This window comes from Rhea pennata, chromosome 8 (genome assembly GCF_028389875.1).
Source record: "Rhea pennata isolate bPtePen1 chromosome 8, bPtePen1.pri, whole genome shotgun sequence".
NCBI lineage: Eukaryota > Metazoa > Chordata > Aves > Rheiformes > Rheidae > Rhea > Rhea pennata.
This window is the reverse complement of record NC_084670.1, coordinates 7,332,076-7,347,739: the sequence shown is the minus strand read 5'-3', so window position 1 is coordinate 7,347,739 and position 15,664 is coordinate 7,332,076. Positions and strand designations below refer to the sequence as shown.

General features: G+C 37.7%; 1 protein-coding gene across 2 annotated transcripts in view; it reads left to right on the top strand.

The window, feature by feature from the left end:
- Positions 1 to 15,664, top strand: part of ZFYVE9 (zinc finger FYVE-type containing 9) — a 58,497-nt gene that overhangs the window by 22,398 nt on the left and 20,435 nt on the right. For both annotated transcript variants that reach the window (XM_062582170.1, XM_062582169.1), the window contains 6 exons: positions 558 to 2,653; positions 7,690 to 7,789; positions 11,588 to 11,764; positions 12,107 to 12,276; positions 13,038 to 13,161; positions 14,887 to 15,009. In XM_062582170.1, coding sequence (XP_062438154.1) covers positions 558 to 2,653; positions 7,690 to 7,789; positions 11,588 to 11,764; positions 12,107 to 12,276; positions 13,038 to 13,161; positions 14,887 to 15,009 — 2,790 coding nt within the window. The remainder of the gene's footprint in view (positions 1 to 557; positions 2,654 to 7,689; positions 7,790 to 11,587; positions 11,765 to 12,106; positions 12,277 to 13,037; positions 13,162 to 14,886; positions 15,010 to 15,664) is intronic.

The window sequence follows — 15,664 nt, the reverse complement described above, 5'->3', positions numbered from 1 at the left end:
CTCAGTGGCAATATTTTTATGACTTATTTTTTACAATTCAGGCAAAATGGATTTATTAAGCTTCTTTTGCAGTTTTGGGAGACTTAAGCATAGAAATGTTTTATTAGGTCACATAAATCATAAAATGAAAGTTACCGTCTTCAGAGTATAAAGTTTCTGCTTAGTCTAATTGCTGTTTCTGTGCTGTCAAGGAGGTTCAAAATTTTATGGGAATTGCAGTTTTTGTAAGCCTTTCTAGCTGTCTAAAGTATATTAATCAATACTTTAAAACTGACTGTGCAAATTCAACTTGTTACACTAACTGGTATAGCTTTAAATTTCTTCGGTTCCAGAAACCTCATACAATTACACTATTAATGGTTCATCAGGGATGAGTTAGTTTTGTAAGATGTGTTTTACCGTTGTACTGATACTTGAACATGTGTACATCTGTTTTGGGGCCTCTAATGTAAGAGTTAATAGAATCTATAGACTTAATAGGACAGTAAGCTCTTTCAAAGTAGAGGGATTGCATCAGCTTTTGACATAGTGTGCTCATTACTGACTTAATTTTTCAGATGCTGCTGTTTCACCTACACTGCTGGGTGCAAAGTGGAATCAGATTCTAGATCCTCCTTCTCATCGTCTCTCCTTTAACCCGACCGTGGCCGGTGCGAACCAAGCTACAGCTTCTGATGAGTGTCAACAGAGATTGAAGTCTTTCTCCCTATCTCATTCAGTGACCACAGCAACAGGAGGAGGGGTTCACTGTGCTAATGGAAAGAATTTTAGTATAAGCTCAGAAACACCAGCCATGTGGATTGATGATCAGGCAGCAGCAGATGATCAGTTAATTAAGAGGAATAACAATCGGGATGATCAGTGTAACACTGAAGAAACCAGAGAGCAGAAATGTGGTAATGTAGCTTGCTTGCCAGAAGAAAAAAATGTATTAGTGGTGGCAGTCATGCATAACTGTGACAGAAGAACACTACAAAGTAGTGATTTGCTGGATTGTAAAAATTACAACAGTCAGTCCCTAATGGACACTATTAGCTTTACACTGGATAATGAAAACCGACAGAGTGATCAGTTTAGTGTTACTGTAAATGGATCAACTGAAAAAGATACAGATACAGAAAAGCAAGTAAATCGGCTCTGTGCTGAAGAGGACTCTGTTAGTCATTTGGTTAATGCTTCATCTGAAAGCCTGTCCATTGCATGCCCCTTGCCTCGATTAAAGGATGATTTTAATATGAGTAGAGATTCACTGTTTTCAGAAGCTACAACTACAGGGATTAATGCAGTGACTGTATTGCAGAGACCGGCTGATGGTACCATTAAAACGCAAGAAAATTGTGTATCAGTTGAAAATTTTACTAGTAAAGCCATTACTCAGCGAATGGATTTGGAAGCTAAAAACTCTTCTTCTTGTTCAAGTAATGAAAGCTTAATTGTAGAAGCTGTAGAAGAGCAAACATCCCAACAATTTCCATCTAGGCTATCTGGGTTCACTGAATCTTGTCAACCTAATGTGGCTGGAAGTGGCAATTACAAGGAACACGTTGCAGAACATTCTGCATCTGAGGATGTTAGTGGTGTTGAAAGTGAAGTCAGTGAATGTGATAAAAACCTTAGCACAACTGAATTGCTCAGCATAGCAGAGTGTTACCCTGAATCTCAGGAGATGACTAATTGGGAACTGACTAAATTGAATGAGATGAATAATAAGCAAACTCTGGGAGAGAATGAAAGACTTCTGCAGACAAAACAGCCTGATGAGGCATGTAGTAATAGTAGAGAAGATGGAGATGGGATGATAGAGGCAGGTGTGGACTTAAAAGGAACTGGTATAGATGAGCTTGAAGGGCCCAGTCTCTCTGATGTTGTGGGTACATCAGCAGCAAGCTCTTTGTCTAATGGTTGTGATTCCTATGGAATGCAGAACCCGATTGTTGCTCATATTCCAAAGACTTTACCCTCCAAGGAAGACTCGGTAACAGAGGAGAAGGAGATAGAGGAGAGCAAGTCAGAATGTTACGCTAACGTTTATGAACAGAGAGGAAATGAGACCACAGAAGCTAGTGGTCTTACTTTAAACAGCTCTGGTGACCAAATGAAAAAAAATTACTTACATAACTTCTGTAGTCAGGTCCCATCCATGCAAGGGCAGACATCACCAAAGCCAGTGACTAATCTGCAGTCTATTAGTGTTCCTTTTGGTGGTGCAAGACCTAAACAACCTACAAATCTTAAACTGCAGATTCCGAAGCCATTATCGGACCACTTACAAAATGATCTTGTTCCCCCAAACTGTGGAGGTAACAGTAAAAACAAAAATGTCTTTGGTAAGGCGCAACTAGGGGATACCTTGTCATCAGACATGTTTCCTGGTGATACGTCTTTAAATGTCTCTATTACTGATGCTAATGGGGAACACTTGGAAGAGTATGAATCTGGAGTCTCTAGTAGTCCGTGCCTTGCAGTAGCCCCAGATAGTCCAGATAATGATCTCAGAGCTGGTCAGTTTGGAGCTCCAGCCAGAAAGCCTTTTACGACTTTGGGTGAGGTGGCTCCGATTTGGGTTCCAGACTCTCAAGCACCAAACTGCATGAAATGTGAGGCCAGATTTACATTCACCAAAAGAAGGCATCATTGCAGAGCTTGCGGGAAGGTAAGTTCATCCGCTGTGATTAAGCGCAAGACATGCTTTTATTTGTGATACTGAAAAAAAATCACACCGAGAACTTCCTAAGCCACTGGCTGCAATTAGCTGTGATATCTCTTTCTAAAATGTTGGATTTAATTTGATTAGTTAAGAAAAAGAAGTTTCTAAGCTCTAATCCATTTGGGGTTCTAATAGAAAGTAACTATTTGTTATTCATTGCTGTACGAATGATTATCTTCTAAGGTCAGGGTATTAGTTGATTGCAACCTTTAGCATGTATTGGATTCATGCAGAACTGCTATAAAACAGCTAAGTGCAGAAAACTAGTTTGCAGAAATTACTGCATCAATAATCCTATTAAAGATACTGAAACATATTGATGGGAATTGGAAGTGAGCTATTGAATTGCTGACATTCCTGCTGGTTTAGATGGCTAACCAACTTTGTTCTTTTAAGTGTTCTTTTCTAATTTTTCTCATGTTACTTACGCTGTTTTAATGAATATATCTTTGCTTCTGAGGAAAAAAAATATAGTAAATTCTCTGTAATGTGATGAACATAGAATTTTTGTAATGAAGCCAACTGAAGCTTTATTTCTATATCGTTTTGTGTTATATAAGAAATATTATTGGCAATCTTTTTTTGTTTGTTTTGAAAAAATTGCCATACGTGCCTTCTATGTCAACACTAATTCATAGGTGGCAAGTTTATGATAAACAATTTGCTTATAAAATATTTGTAAATACCTTGTTACTGAAATACAGGTTAGTGGTACATTGGAAGTAGGAACTTAGGAAAAAATATGATTATTCAAAAGAGGTAAACTAACACTTTTGTCATTCTTGAATAGTTTTAAGATAAAAAGAAATACTAAAACCCACTAAAAGTTAGAGTAAAAGTGACTTTGGTTCATTTAGGCCCTATCCAAAGGTTTCTGAAGTTGATTGAAAGACCTCCTGGCTCCTATGGGCAAGATCTTTAGCTACCAGAAGAGTGCAGGGAAGCAGAACGTCTCGAACAAAGGACCTAAAAGAAGCAATGTGTCTGGAAAGCTCATACTCTTATGCCACCTGTTTCTGGAAGCAGCCTAGCAGAAAACACTGGCTTGCTCCTCTATAATGGACTACGTATGTCTGCCATTTGCCCTTTAGTAGCCAAAACGCATAGCACTCACTCTCTTCTCGGCATCGCCAGTTAAGTAGATTTTATTCAAATTTGATTTTGAGACATGCAGAAAAATCTTTCCCAGGATATTGACTGGTAGATACATATTCATTAAGCACTAGTTAAGGAGTTCCAGTTGCTTGCTTCTGCCCATGCTGTTGCAGGTTGCAGTGGAAGTTATGATGTGGAACTAGTAACCACTGGAGCTCAGTATGCATCACGTGAAGTTACATGCCTATCTTTTGTGCACATTTCAGTTAATATCAAAGGGCTCAATCCTGTTCTTGTCACGACTGAGTCTAAGGCATTTCAATTAAAGGAATTATGTCCATCCTTGATACTTTATTTTAGCTTCAACCAGTTAAATTATACTGTCAGTTATTTAGGTCATGCTTTTGATTTTTATGAGTTTAACAAATACGACTGTCAACTCCCATTTACAGTTATATTTTTCTATTCCTTTTTGTGCTTTAAACAAGTTCATTGCTTGTGTTTGTTTCCCTGCAATGACTGAAGCCCTGAATTGCAAAAATGAGAAGCAGGAAAGAACAACTGTAATACAGAATGGACATGAACCAAGGCCAAGGAACGTAGCTTTTTTGTTCATTTTAGTTATTGAAGACAAGCCTTGAAAAAGAGTAAGACTTTCTCTGCAGCATTCTTTTGGATGATATGTAGGGAATAGATAAAATAAAATGGATAAAAGGTCCTTTTACGCTGTAGACAAATGTTTTTCAGATGTGAAAAATACCTATATTGGTATTTAGTATTCTCAGAGTGATCTTAGAATAACCCTTGGAAAGCCTTGTTGCTAGAAACTTTTGTTAGCAGCTGTGGTCAGGGCTGAAATTGCACATGTGCAGTCAAAAGATGCTGCAGAGAATTCTGTGATAATTCTTTTTTACTGCCTTTTTATGTTTTTTTTCTATTAAAAAAAAAAACACGCTCATTAATAAACACTAAGAATCAGCGTCAGTCAAATAATACTCGGTACGTACTGCAAAATGCCTTTCAGCGTTTAATTCCTGCGACGTACCTGGGAGGAAGGAAACGCAACGGCTCAGACAGGCGAGCTCTCGCGAATCTGGCTGTGCTAGTTCAGGACAAAAGTGTTCGCTGTTGCCTGCTCTTGCTCTCTGGTTAAGATGCTCATCCCCAAAGCAAGCTGAGCCTGCCATGGCGGTAGTTACCGAATCATGGGGGCGCTTCCGCCGTTTCTGTTAAACGTACGAACTTCTCGTAAAGGACCGTGTCTTCAGCGCCTGCAGTTACTTGCCTACAGGTGAATGGCAGAAATCAGGCGAGTAAGGATTTTTCAACACAATCTTTAGCCTAACAATTTCCTTTTGAGCGTTACTGGCATCATGAGAGAATTTTGTAGTTGGGATGAATCTCTCTGTTTCAGTTGGGAATGAAAATTGCGTTTAAAAATAGTTGAGTGGCACCTGGGAAGTCTGTCTGTGCTTTTAATTTTAGGATAATAATTGCAAAATTAATGGAAGATGAGAGCCTCAGGAGTATGGTAGAAATTAACACATTTACAAGAAAATTTGGATTAAAATTAAGAACTTGAAGAATGTGTGTGAACACATTCATAGATTTTACTGTATGCATTTATATATTTCCCATTGTCAATGAAACAGCCATACTTGACAGAAAAAAACAGAAAATTTATATGCCATCTTATTACTGCCAACCAAAACTTACTTTTTTCACCAAAATGTAAGAAACCCCCCCTCCGCCCCTAACAACAATTGTTTAACAACCCCCAGTCAAGCCAAAACCTTAGTACCACAAAAACTTGCTGTGGCACTATGTCTTTTTTTTTCTTTCTTTCTTTTCTTTTAATAAGCATGAGATACTGAGATAAATGACTTGATGACTGCTGATCACAAGACCGAATTGTCAGTTGTGCTTGATTCTTGCTATTAGAAAGCTGATGTAGCCAGAGAGAAGAGGTATAGATGTTCTTTCATTGGGTTTATTTTCGCTTTTAGTATTTAGATCATCGTGCTCTGGAGCCTTGCTGAATGCACAGTGTCTCGTTTGTTAAAGGGTCCTAAATTACACACTAATTATTTTAGTCTTTTGGTTACCGTAGAAGACATTGATTTTTCCGTGTTCAGTGCTGGACTTTCAACTGGAAGTTTTTCCCAGAGAAATGAAATCAAGTAAAATATGTCTAAAATATGTTGTGATGTTATTAGTAATATTCCTTGGAGTTCTTGTAAATTCGATTGAAGTGTAAATATAGAAATGAGATTTTAAAAGTATATTTGCTGAGATTTTTTAGAAGTAAGTTTTCACGTGTATGGAAGTTTTGTATTTTTTTTCATGAAAATGGTAGTATATCCATGCTTACATTTTTGTTTCTAAAATGTTTAAGTTGACCTAATTAGGTAATATTAAAATTGCCTGAAACAGGATGAGCTTTTTCTTCACATTTGATTTTGAGCCATCATGGTGAACTTGGAGCTTGCTTTGTGTTTTTCAAACGCTTGCAACTGCGGGACTGTGAAGGTAACAGGCTTCAAAGTGGTCACAACTTGGTGTGATGTTTAACTTATCTGAAATTTAATTAGGCTTATTTTTTTATATGAGGAGCCTACGTAGGTTGTTTACAATGGAAGTACTAAAGGAGTAATTGTTTGGATTAATAAAGTTTCCTAGATAACATGTGGTTAATTGTACATTCAGAATCCAACTAAAAGTAAAATTTGAAATTCTTTCTTGAAATCTGAGCTCATTTATAATGGAGCTGCTGGTGTTTCTGAATTTCCTGCATGGGGTATCACCTCTCTGCATAAAATGTGTACTCATCAGTGTCTTCGTATGTTGCCTGAATAGCAGCCCTGAGGAAATAGGATTTTTTTTAAAAAATGATTATTTAGAACAAATAGGAAATCATTAGGACACCCTGATTTGTCTGTTCTGTAGGATTTTGCGATGCAAATGCTATTGTAGGATCATGTCTGCATGCAAGTGGTTTTTTGGCACGCAGCCCATACTCATGTTTTATGGTTTTGCTCGTGTCGAGGAAGCCTCAACACCATTTCCTGCCCACGACTGGGAATGGTTAGATTTGGTACAGGTTAGAAGCGCTGGCAATGCAAATGCACCTCTACAGCAGCTCCCTCCTGGAGATTTTGCACCATGCTCCCCCTTAGTAGCCAGTGTGCAGAAAATGCAGTTCCTGTGATGCTGTAGTGCTTGTAATCATGGAAATATGAGCTTTCTTTTATAAATGGAGCTAGGCTTTCTTGCAGCACTAATGTTATTCAGCTGTGTTAAAAATGCCTTGTTTTATACGTGGAATATTTAAAAACATTTTTGATGTATCACTGTTCACTTCAGTGAGGAAGAGCTGGTTGTCTGTGAGATTAAAACGTTACTGAGTTGCTAATATAGATGAATTGCCTTGCTGCAAATAAAAATGGTTTCTTTGAATTAATTTGTGCCATAGAAACCTCTTACGTAAAGAAAACTTGCACATTTAAATATAGCTGACTCTAGGAAGTCCTCTTGCTTTTTCTAAGCCTGAAATTAATTTGTAAATTGTTAATTTTGTGAGGGGATTGTAAGATGGTACAAATTTATTAACCCATTGTCATTTATGCCAGACATGCATTTTAAAAATACTTACATGTAGTATCAGGAGGACATGCCTTTATGTGGTGCACATAATACTACTACAGGAGGATTGGTAGGAAAGTGTCACTGGGTGTGTATTAATCACTGTGGCTTTAATGGGAAAACACTGATAATTTACATAATATACATCCATTCTGGGTGTCTAGAGCTCTACAGATACTATCTTATCTCAGTTCATCTGTCACATTTTTTGATTTACACTATTTTTGTTTTCTCTTGGGTTCCAGGTTTTCTGTGCGGCATGCTGCAGCCTGAAATGCAAGTTGCTGTACATGGACCGAAAGGAAGCTAGAGTGTGTGTAATCTGCCATTCAGTACTAATGAATGGTGAGTGGAAGGAGAATCTGAATTGCAGAGCTTCACTGGCTCTGTGTTGAGCTGCAGTGATAATTTCTTATCTTTCTCTTTTTTTTTTCTTTTTCTTTTTTGGCCTGCTCAAAATGCTCTGTATGGGCAAGTATTCTAGCATGGCAAGGACACTTGGTAAATCTGTTTGGGATCCCTGCGGAGATTGGGGATTCCTAAACTCAGTATGATTATCAACCAGTAAGGTTGCAATGAGGTTTGAAAGCTTTCGTTTGTGAGTGCTATTTTGCGGGAGTGCAGAGTTTGTAGGTTTTGGTTTTAGGGATCTTTTTTTTATTTTTTTTTTTTTAATTCAGGAAGCTACTCAAAGCACTCTCCTCTGTCCTTTGATTTGTATTACATGTCCTATTACTTTCTTATGTCAGATACCAAAGAGAAGGTTTGTGCAGTTGTGCCTCCTCTAAGCTATGCACTACAGAGGAATTGGGAAGTAGTATTTATCCACAAAATAACTCAGCTTTTCTTGCTGCTAACTCCTGAGCTTTGTGGTGCTAGAGGAGGAAGTCTTACCTGAAAAGCTGTCCAGACTCAGAGAACTGAGTTCTGATCCTTGCTTTGGCCATTTTACTGGAAAGCCTGTCAAACCGAGCACAATGTCATGGCTAAAAAGCTGAGAAGTAGATGGGACACAGCATGAGAGAAGAGGTATTTACAAAGTTAACAAGTACAATAAACAAGAAGTTGTATTAGCTGTGCTTGGCATAAGGAAAGGCTGTATTTGGTTTAGACCAAAGGGCCACTGGATCTCATTAGTATTTTGCCCTTTATAGCGTTAACAGTTTAGATGTGAGGTATAACGCCAAGTAAACATGGAGTATTTCTATCAGTATACCTTTGGGCTTCTGAATATTTTAAGGTCTGCCTGAGCTGGCAGTTACATTTGGGTACTTAACGTTGTCCAGCTGACTTATTTTCCATGACACTGAGACAGCTGTTGATGAAAGACACAGTGTTCAGTTTTTATATCTGCAGTTCACAAGATACAAAAATTGGGTTAGGTTGACAGAGGATCCACACGAATGCTTAAATCATGAGAAAACTTGTCTCGTCATGAGAAATTCCAGGTGCTCTCTCTTTGGTTTATTAATGGTGAGATGAATAGGTGACTGTATCTCAGTGTACAAGTATGTGTCCGGGTAACTGCAACTTGATGACAGAAGTTTCTTCAGTTGCGGAGGAAGGGCTGACAGGTTCATTCCAACCTGCCGTGAAGAGAATGCGGAACCAGACAAATTCCAGTTCGAAACGCAGACTTCCAACCGTTGGGATAGCTATCCTAACAACGGCTAGGGAATTGCTGTGCACCCTTTATTGCTGCAAATGTTTAGATAAAGTTTGAAGGTTTTGATAAAAGATGACTGCTACAGTTCAACCAGGAATTAAACAGGAAAGTTCTCTTGTATATTGAAGCTCAGACAAGATAATTATGGTGGTATCTTTACATCTTACTATATAATAGATTATTTGGGCTACTGTTTTCAAAAAGACCTGTTAATTTTTGTGAGTGTCTAGCTAAACTTAAAAGTGCATAGGTTTATTTTTCTCCAGAGAGGTTGAGTAAACGTGCAGGTTCAGTTGAAAGTAACTGAGTGCTTAGTCTTGAAATGAGCGTCCAAAATCAGCAGACAATTTCTGCTACTAAACAGGAATAATTCTTTTCTGTCTCAAAAAAGATTAAAGATTAATAAGATAATCTTTGTGCAGTGCTTGGAAGAAGAAGTGGTAGATTTTAATTATTAATAATTCTTCACTGTAAGCCAAATACATAAGGTGACAGAAGATTGTAGGTTGTAATATCAAAGAATTAAGACCGAGTCTTGAAGATAACATTGTCCAAGGGATTTCAGATGTTATATTTTGAGATGTAGAAAGTAGCGTATTTCAAGGTGTACAAGAACAAGGAAACGCGCACACACACACGCACCTGCAAAAGGCAGCTGGCTCTTTTTGTGGTGAGTAGGATATGTTTTCCGCTGGGGGAAAGGAGGCATCTGAAAATACTTCAGTTGAAACCAAAAAGGTTCTTGTAAAAAGGTATAATAAAATTGATTGTGTTATAATGATTTCCTTTTAAAAGCCTTTCTGTCGCGTTGCCAGCATGGATACACATTAATGGCAGTGAGCAGTGACACCGCTGCTTGGTTTATCGCAGGGGGAGTGCTGTTTGCATGCTTAGGTGCATTTGCCTCTGAGCTACCTCTGTTTCGGTGTTTCTGTCCCTGCTGCAGTGCTTTGCAGTGGTGCTTTCTGTTACTGGTTAGGTACCCTGTAGCCTGATCATCTAATCCCTCCTGATCCATGCAGTTTCTTCGTTGGTTCAGATTTTTTTCACTCAGTGCAGCAGGATAAACATTAGTCTTTGCACAGGTTTGGAGATGGGTGTAGGAATCGTACTTTAAAACAATTATTTCATTTGGTTGCTCAATTTCACTTTTGTTTTTCACTCGTGTGTGTGTGTGTTCATCTGTTTTCTGGCGCTTATCCACGGACAAGCTATGTGTTTAATAGGTGTTCCCACCTCTTTTGCTGTACTTTCAATGATAGCTATGTTGAGTTGACCCTTTGCTTGATTGAGAGAAAACTTTCAAAATGTGCTTTTACCTTGCTATGAAATTTCTAATAAAGAGATCCTAGAGATGTAAATTTTCTTTGTGCATTTTTAACTCTTTCTTCTTTCAAGACCTGTACTCCAAGTGGATGCAGAATTGCAGTTTAAAACACTTGAATTTAGTTAATCTTTCTTCTCAGAAGGAAATGTCAGTGCCTTTTTCATGACAGGTATTTCACTCTGTGGGTGCTGCAGGTTGATGGGAGGAGGAGGGAGGGAGTTTGTCCTGCTGTGTTCCATTTGTTACTTCAGTCTTACTAACTTTACCAAAGCTTTCTGACAATTCATAGCCAAAGGAAGGCAAATATGTACATGATTTATTCAGATTTTCTTAGCTGTTCTGGAAAGGGCTCAGGTGGCATGATACTTATGCCTGTTTAGAGGAATGCTTTATTTGTAACATAAAAATAAGCTTGAAGATGTAAACCCACATTTGAATTTCCTAGTACCTTGCACAGCTACAGCTCTTTTTTAAAGACACAAAAGAAATATCATCATGGAGATATATTCTGCTCTGCTAGCTAGAGGAGAGATTTCTCTGTAATTGATGTTGCTGACAGAGAAGTTTTAATGTGTTATAGTTTGGGTAGTTGAATTAAGGCCCAAGTCATGTCTTCGGAAATTAATAGCATGGGCTCTTTTATGGTTAGGAATATAAGTTGTTGATACTGATCTGCACTGGACAAAAACAGATGCAAAATGCTTTTCTCAGGTGGAAAAGATAAATCTGCTCAGTTGTCCAGTAGGTTATAAAACATTCACAATAGGAACTAGTGTTCATCGATAGGCTCTTATGGAATGCGGTAGTGGTAAACATATAAGAATTGAACATTTTAAATTAAATTTTTGAAGAGGAAACAAAATGAGGGAAGAGGAGCTAAGCACCATTCAGGTCAAAGCTCATTGTTACGAATTTCAGAAAATATTTCAATATGGAGTGATACTTACATTGTGTAGCATCAGTGCTCTTTCTTCATGCATTTTTGCATTTTATTCTTTAAAAGTTCCCTGGGCTTTAAAATAAAGGAAGAGAGATGGCCCTTGAAAGGCAGCAGAGCTCAGAGCTACCACAGCTGAGAACTTAACACAGTTTTATGGAGTGTCAGGTACATTCTTCTGTGCTCATGTTGCTTGTTCTTTGTTTGCTTTAGCTCAAGCCTGGGAGAACATGATGAGTGCCTCAAGCCAGAGTCCTAACCCTAACAACCCTGCTGAATACTGTTCTACTATCCCTCCTTTGCAGCAGGCTCAGGCCTCAGGTGCCCTGAGCTCTCCGCCTCCCACTGTCATGGTACCTGTGGGAGTTTTAAAGCATCCTGGAGCAGAAGGTAAGAATGCTTCTATTCTTTTTTTCCTTCAGTCTAACTGTAGTAAAAAATTGGTAAGAATGCATGCACTTCATCCCTTCTAAATACTCTAGCTAGTGCCAGTTGCAATATACCTGCTCTCAGTAGGAAATCAGGTTTTTAAGGACGAGTAAACTAGTCTCAGTAGATGTTTGTCTTGGGCTGCACATGTTGCTGCCACAGGCAATGAACTAGAGGATGTCACAAGTCCCTTCTAGCCTTTCTCTCTGAATTATTATTATTATTATTATTTTGCTTTTCTGCCCACAAATTTTCATGTCAATGTTGCTATGAGATGATAAATCCAGTATTTTTTTCTCTCAGTGGCTCAGCCTAGAGAACAAAGGCGAGTTTGGTTTGCTGATGGGATATTACCCAATGGAGAGGTTGCCGATGCAGCAAAATTGACAGTGGCTGGGACAACTTCCACTGGAACCTTAGCAGTGTCACATGATCCAGCAAAGCCCGTGACGAACAACACTTTATCAGCAGAGGTAAGGAGCATTATGCTATTCAGTGCTCGAAATACAATACTTGGCTTTGGCCATGAATAGTATATTAGCCTCTGTGGTGATTTCAGAAGACTAATCTGGAAAATCTGTTGAGGCCTGTTTTAGTGTGTTACATAGCAAGTGCCCTCACTTAAATGTCTGCGAAAATAAGCATGTTTTGGACTGAAATGAGCTATTGTACGGCAGAGCACTGAGCAACGTGTGAGATCCATGTGCTAGGCGGCTTCAGAGTTTTAGGCTATGCAGCTTGTGTACGAAGGATGTTTGTGTAATGCATGCTTTAAAAAAGCTGAGTCAAGGTCAGTATGGTGTTTGAAATAAGAATGTCAGAGTATTGAGCAGAAGAGTATTTTGACACCTTTTCTCCTAAAAAGATTTATGCATGAAAATACAGCTATAATCTAACAGTTTTAAAAGCATTACACTACGTATGAGAATTGAGTCTTTGCAGAAGGTCAGATGAGCCTGGGTATTCTTTTTACATTTTGTAAGGAAATGGATATGTGTGGTGAAAGAGAAAGGATATGCAGTCTCTGACTAAGTAGGCTTTTTAGTATAGTTCACACACAGTAGTCATCATCATTATAATCTATTTTTAAAGAGACAAGTTACTTGGTACTTCTGCTTCCCTAGCAGAGACAAAACTCCTTCACTTACATCTAGCAATCTAGTCGGCCATCTCTTATATTTTTATCATTATTACTTTTGTGATGTTGTCGTTTCTTATTGTTTGCTTCTTGTAGACTGATAACACTTCAGTATTCTCGGGAAGTATAACTCAGGTTGGCAGTCCTGTTGGCAGTGCAATGAATCTAATTCCTGAAGATGGTCTTCCTCCAATTCTCATCTCCACTGGAGTAAAAGGAGGTGAGAGGAAAACTTGTTAGCTAGTTTTAATGCTTACCAGTTGCAGGCAATCCATTAAGTTACTACACTTATTTTAAAAGTAAAATGCTGGCAATATACTGAAGATCTGAAGAAATTCACAGTAAGTACTCATATGGCTAAACATCACGACACTCATTTGCATCATTGATCCTTATTAGTGTCCAGGAAGAGCCCCATTCTGGCAATGAAATTACTGTAAAAGGTAAAAACAAAACCAAAGAGAACATTAACCTCAGTCCAGAAATAAGTGCTGTTTTTTTCACTGATCGGACTGTGGGGAATGTTCCACACAGAGATACATTTTAATTAGCCATATGAATATTCATGTTTGCCTTTGAGGAAGGCTTTTGGAACATTCACTCTATCTGAGGCATCCCAGAGCACTGAATTCAGTGGCACCATTACACAACTTAGCCTGCAGTGAAGTTTTTAGTAATTGTGATGTCCACTCCCTGGGTATCCAAATGGAGGATTCGAGAAAAGAAAAATAATTTTTAAAAGACTAAAATATTTTTTTCTTTCTCTGACAGTTGCTTTCCACAATCTGATTCATGACATCCTATAATACATTCCTGAGTTAGCTTAGATTTTGTTTTTGATTTTTATATTTCTATTAATTTTTGCCAGCAGCATTTATTTCTGATGTTAAGCAGGAAGTAACCTTTTATTGCAGGGTACTGTCAAAAACAAATATGCAAGCAGCATTTCATTTCAAAACAAATCTGTTCCATTCTGTGTTAGCTGTTCATGTGGGTGCCTAATTATTCAGTCTCTTCCAGAAAAAAGATACAAGGAGTGAACTACTTAAACTGCAGTATACTTTTCTGCACACAACCCACATCTTTGAAGTGCATCAATTTTATATAGATAACTTCACGTAAATCTTATTTTGTATGCTAAGTTGATTTTGTTTCATATGCTGTCACATACTGGATTCTCCTTGCAACATTCTACTTCCAATATTGTAATTCTTTTTAAAAACATTTCAAAAACATTTTTCACATTAGAAAGTGAAATTACCTTTCTTTCTAGATAATTATAGCATGAAAGATAATACATTTCTTTCAGAATCTGTTTTCATCAGTGTAACTACTTTTTTTGTTAAAGCTTAAATACAGAATGGATTATAATCAAATAGATGAAAAATTTACATTTGCTAGTCATATGGAGCTAATCACAGAGGGAAACCACACACATTTTCTGAGTTTTCAGTTTCGATCCATTTTATATGGGATTCAGACCTTCTGTGATCTTTTGAAAATACTGTTTGCCCCCTTTGTTACACTTGCAGTGCATAACTAATAGGAAGGTAAGTTCTGTGTTGTGGGTATGGACTGTGTGCTGTGTCTGTAGTCCAGGACTGATGTTGCTATGCTTTACTGTGATATAAATGACTTCATTATCATTTTGGACTTCAGTTTTATTTGATTTCTGTTTTTTCCTTCAGTAGATTTTAAAAAAATGATTGATTTATAAAACAAACTATGCTTTCCTAATGGAAAGAGCATACAGGAGTTATGCATATAAATACTATTAAAGTTTCACTGTGCCTAAGAAGCAATCAATCAAACCAGCAATACTTCAAATAAAGTTTTTTAAAAGGTCGGGAAAAATGCCACAGAGCCAGGCTTAACTGGTTGTAATACAGAATACTGTACCAATAGGTTAATGACTTCACTATGTGTTTACTTGTTTCTCTTATAGACTATGCGGTAGAAGAGAGACCTTCTCAGATCTCTGTTATGCAGCAGCTGGAGGATGGTGGCCCTGACCCTCTTGTATTTGTTCTAAATGCAAATTTGCTGTCAATGGTAAAAATTGTAAATTGTAAGTTCTTTTATTGAATAAAGCTTGGGATGTGAGGGGGGGAGTGGAAATTACATGTGTATTACTCCTGGGAACAGCAGCATTTTTATTTGGTAAGATAGTCTTTGAAAATGTTTATGGACTTAAAACTTTGTACTTAGCCATATTAACTTACATTATAAAAACTTTTTGCAGTGTTTTAAGCATTGATATGGATAATTTTGCATAGGAAATGTAAACTATTTCTTGAGATTGATCTCAAAAATTGAGTCTTTATCTCCTGTCTGACTGACTAAGGCAAGCTGTTTTATCCCTCATTCTTCCTCTGGTTGCTTAACTTCATATTCTAGAAAAAGCAGACAAGATCCCATAGTAACATGCTGATTCTGCAGTTCTGCCCACCGGATATCTCTCATACCCTTTTCTGTGTGTGTACATGCACTGAGGGAGGGAGAGACAAATAAGGAGGCATATAGGTTGCCTCTCATTTTAGTAGTTCAGTTGGTCTCTGCTGAGTAAGAAAACCATATTTGAAAATTTGAAAAAGACAGTTTTGTAGCAAAGTGTTTTGGTTCTGTAAAATATTCATATAATTAAAATATTGCTTATGAATATCTCAGCATCTGGCTAGGTAGCCGTATGTGTTATATATGTGTATATATATGCGTGTGTGTGT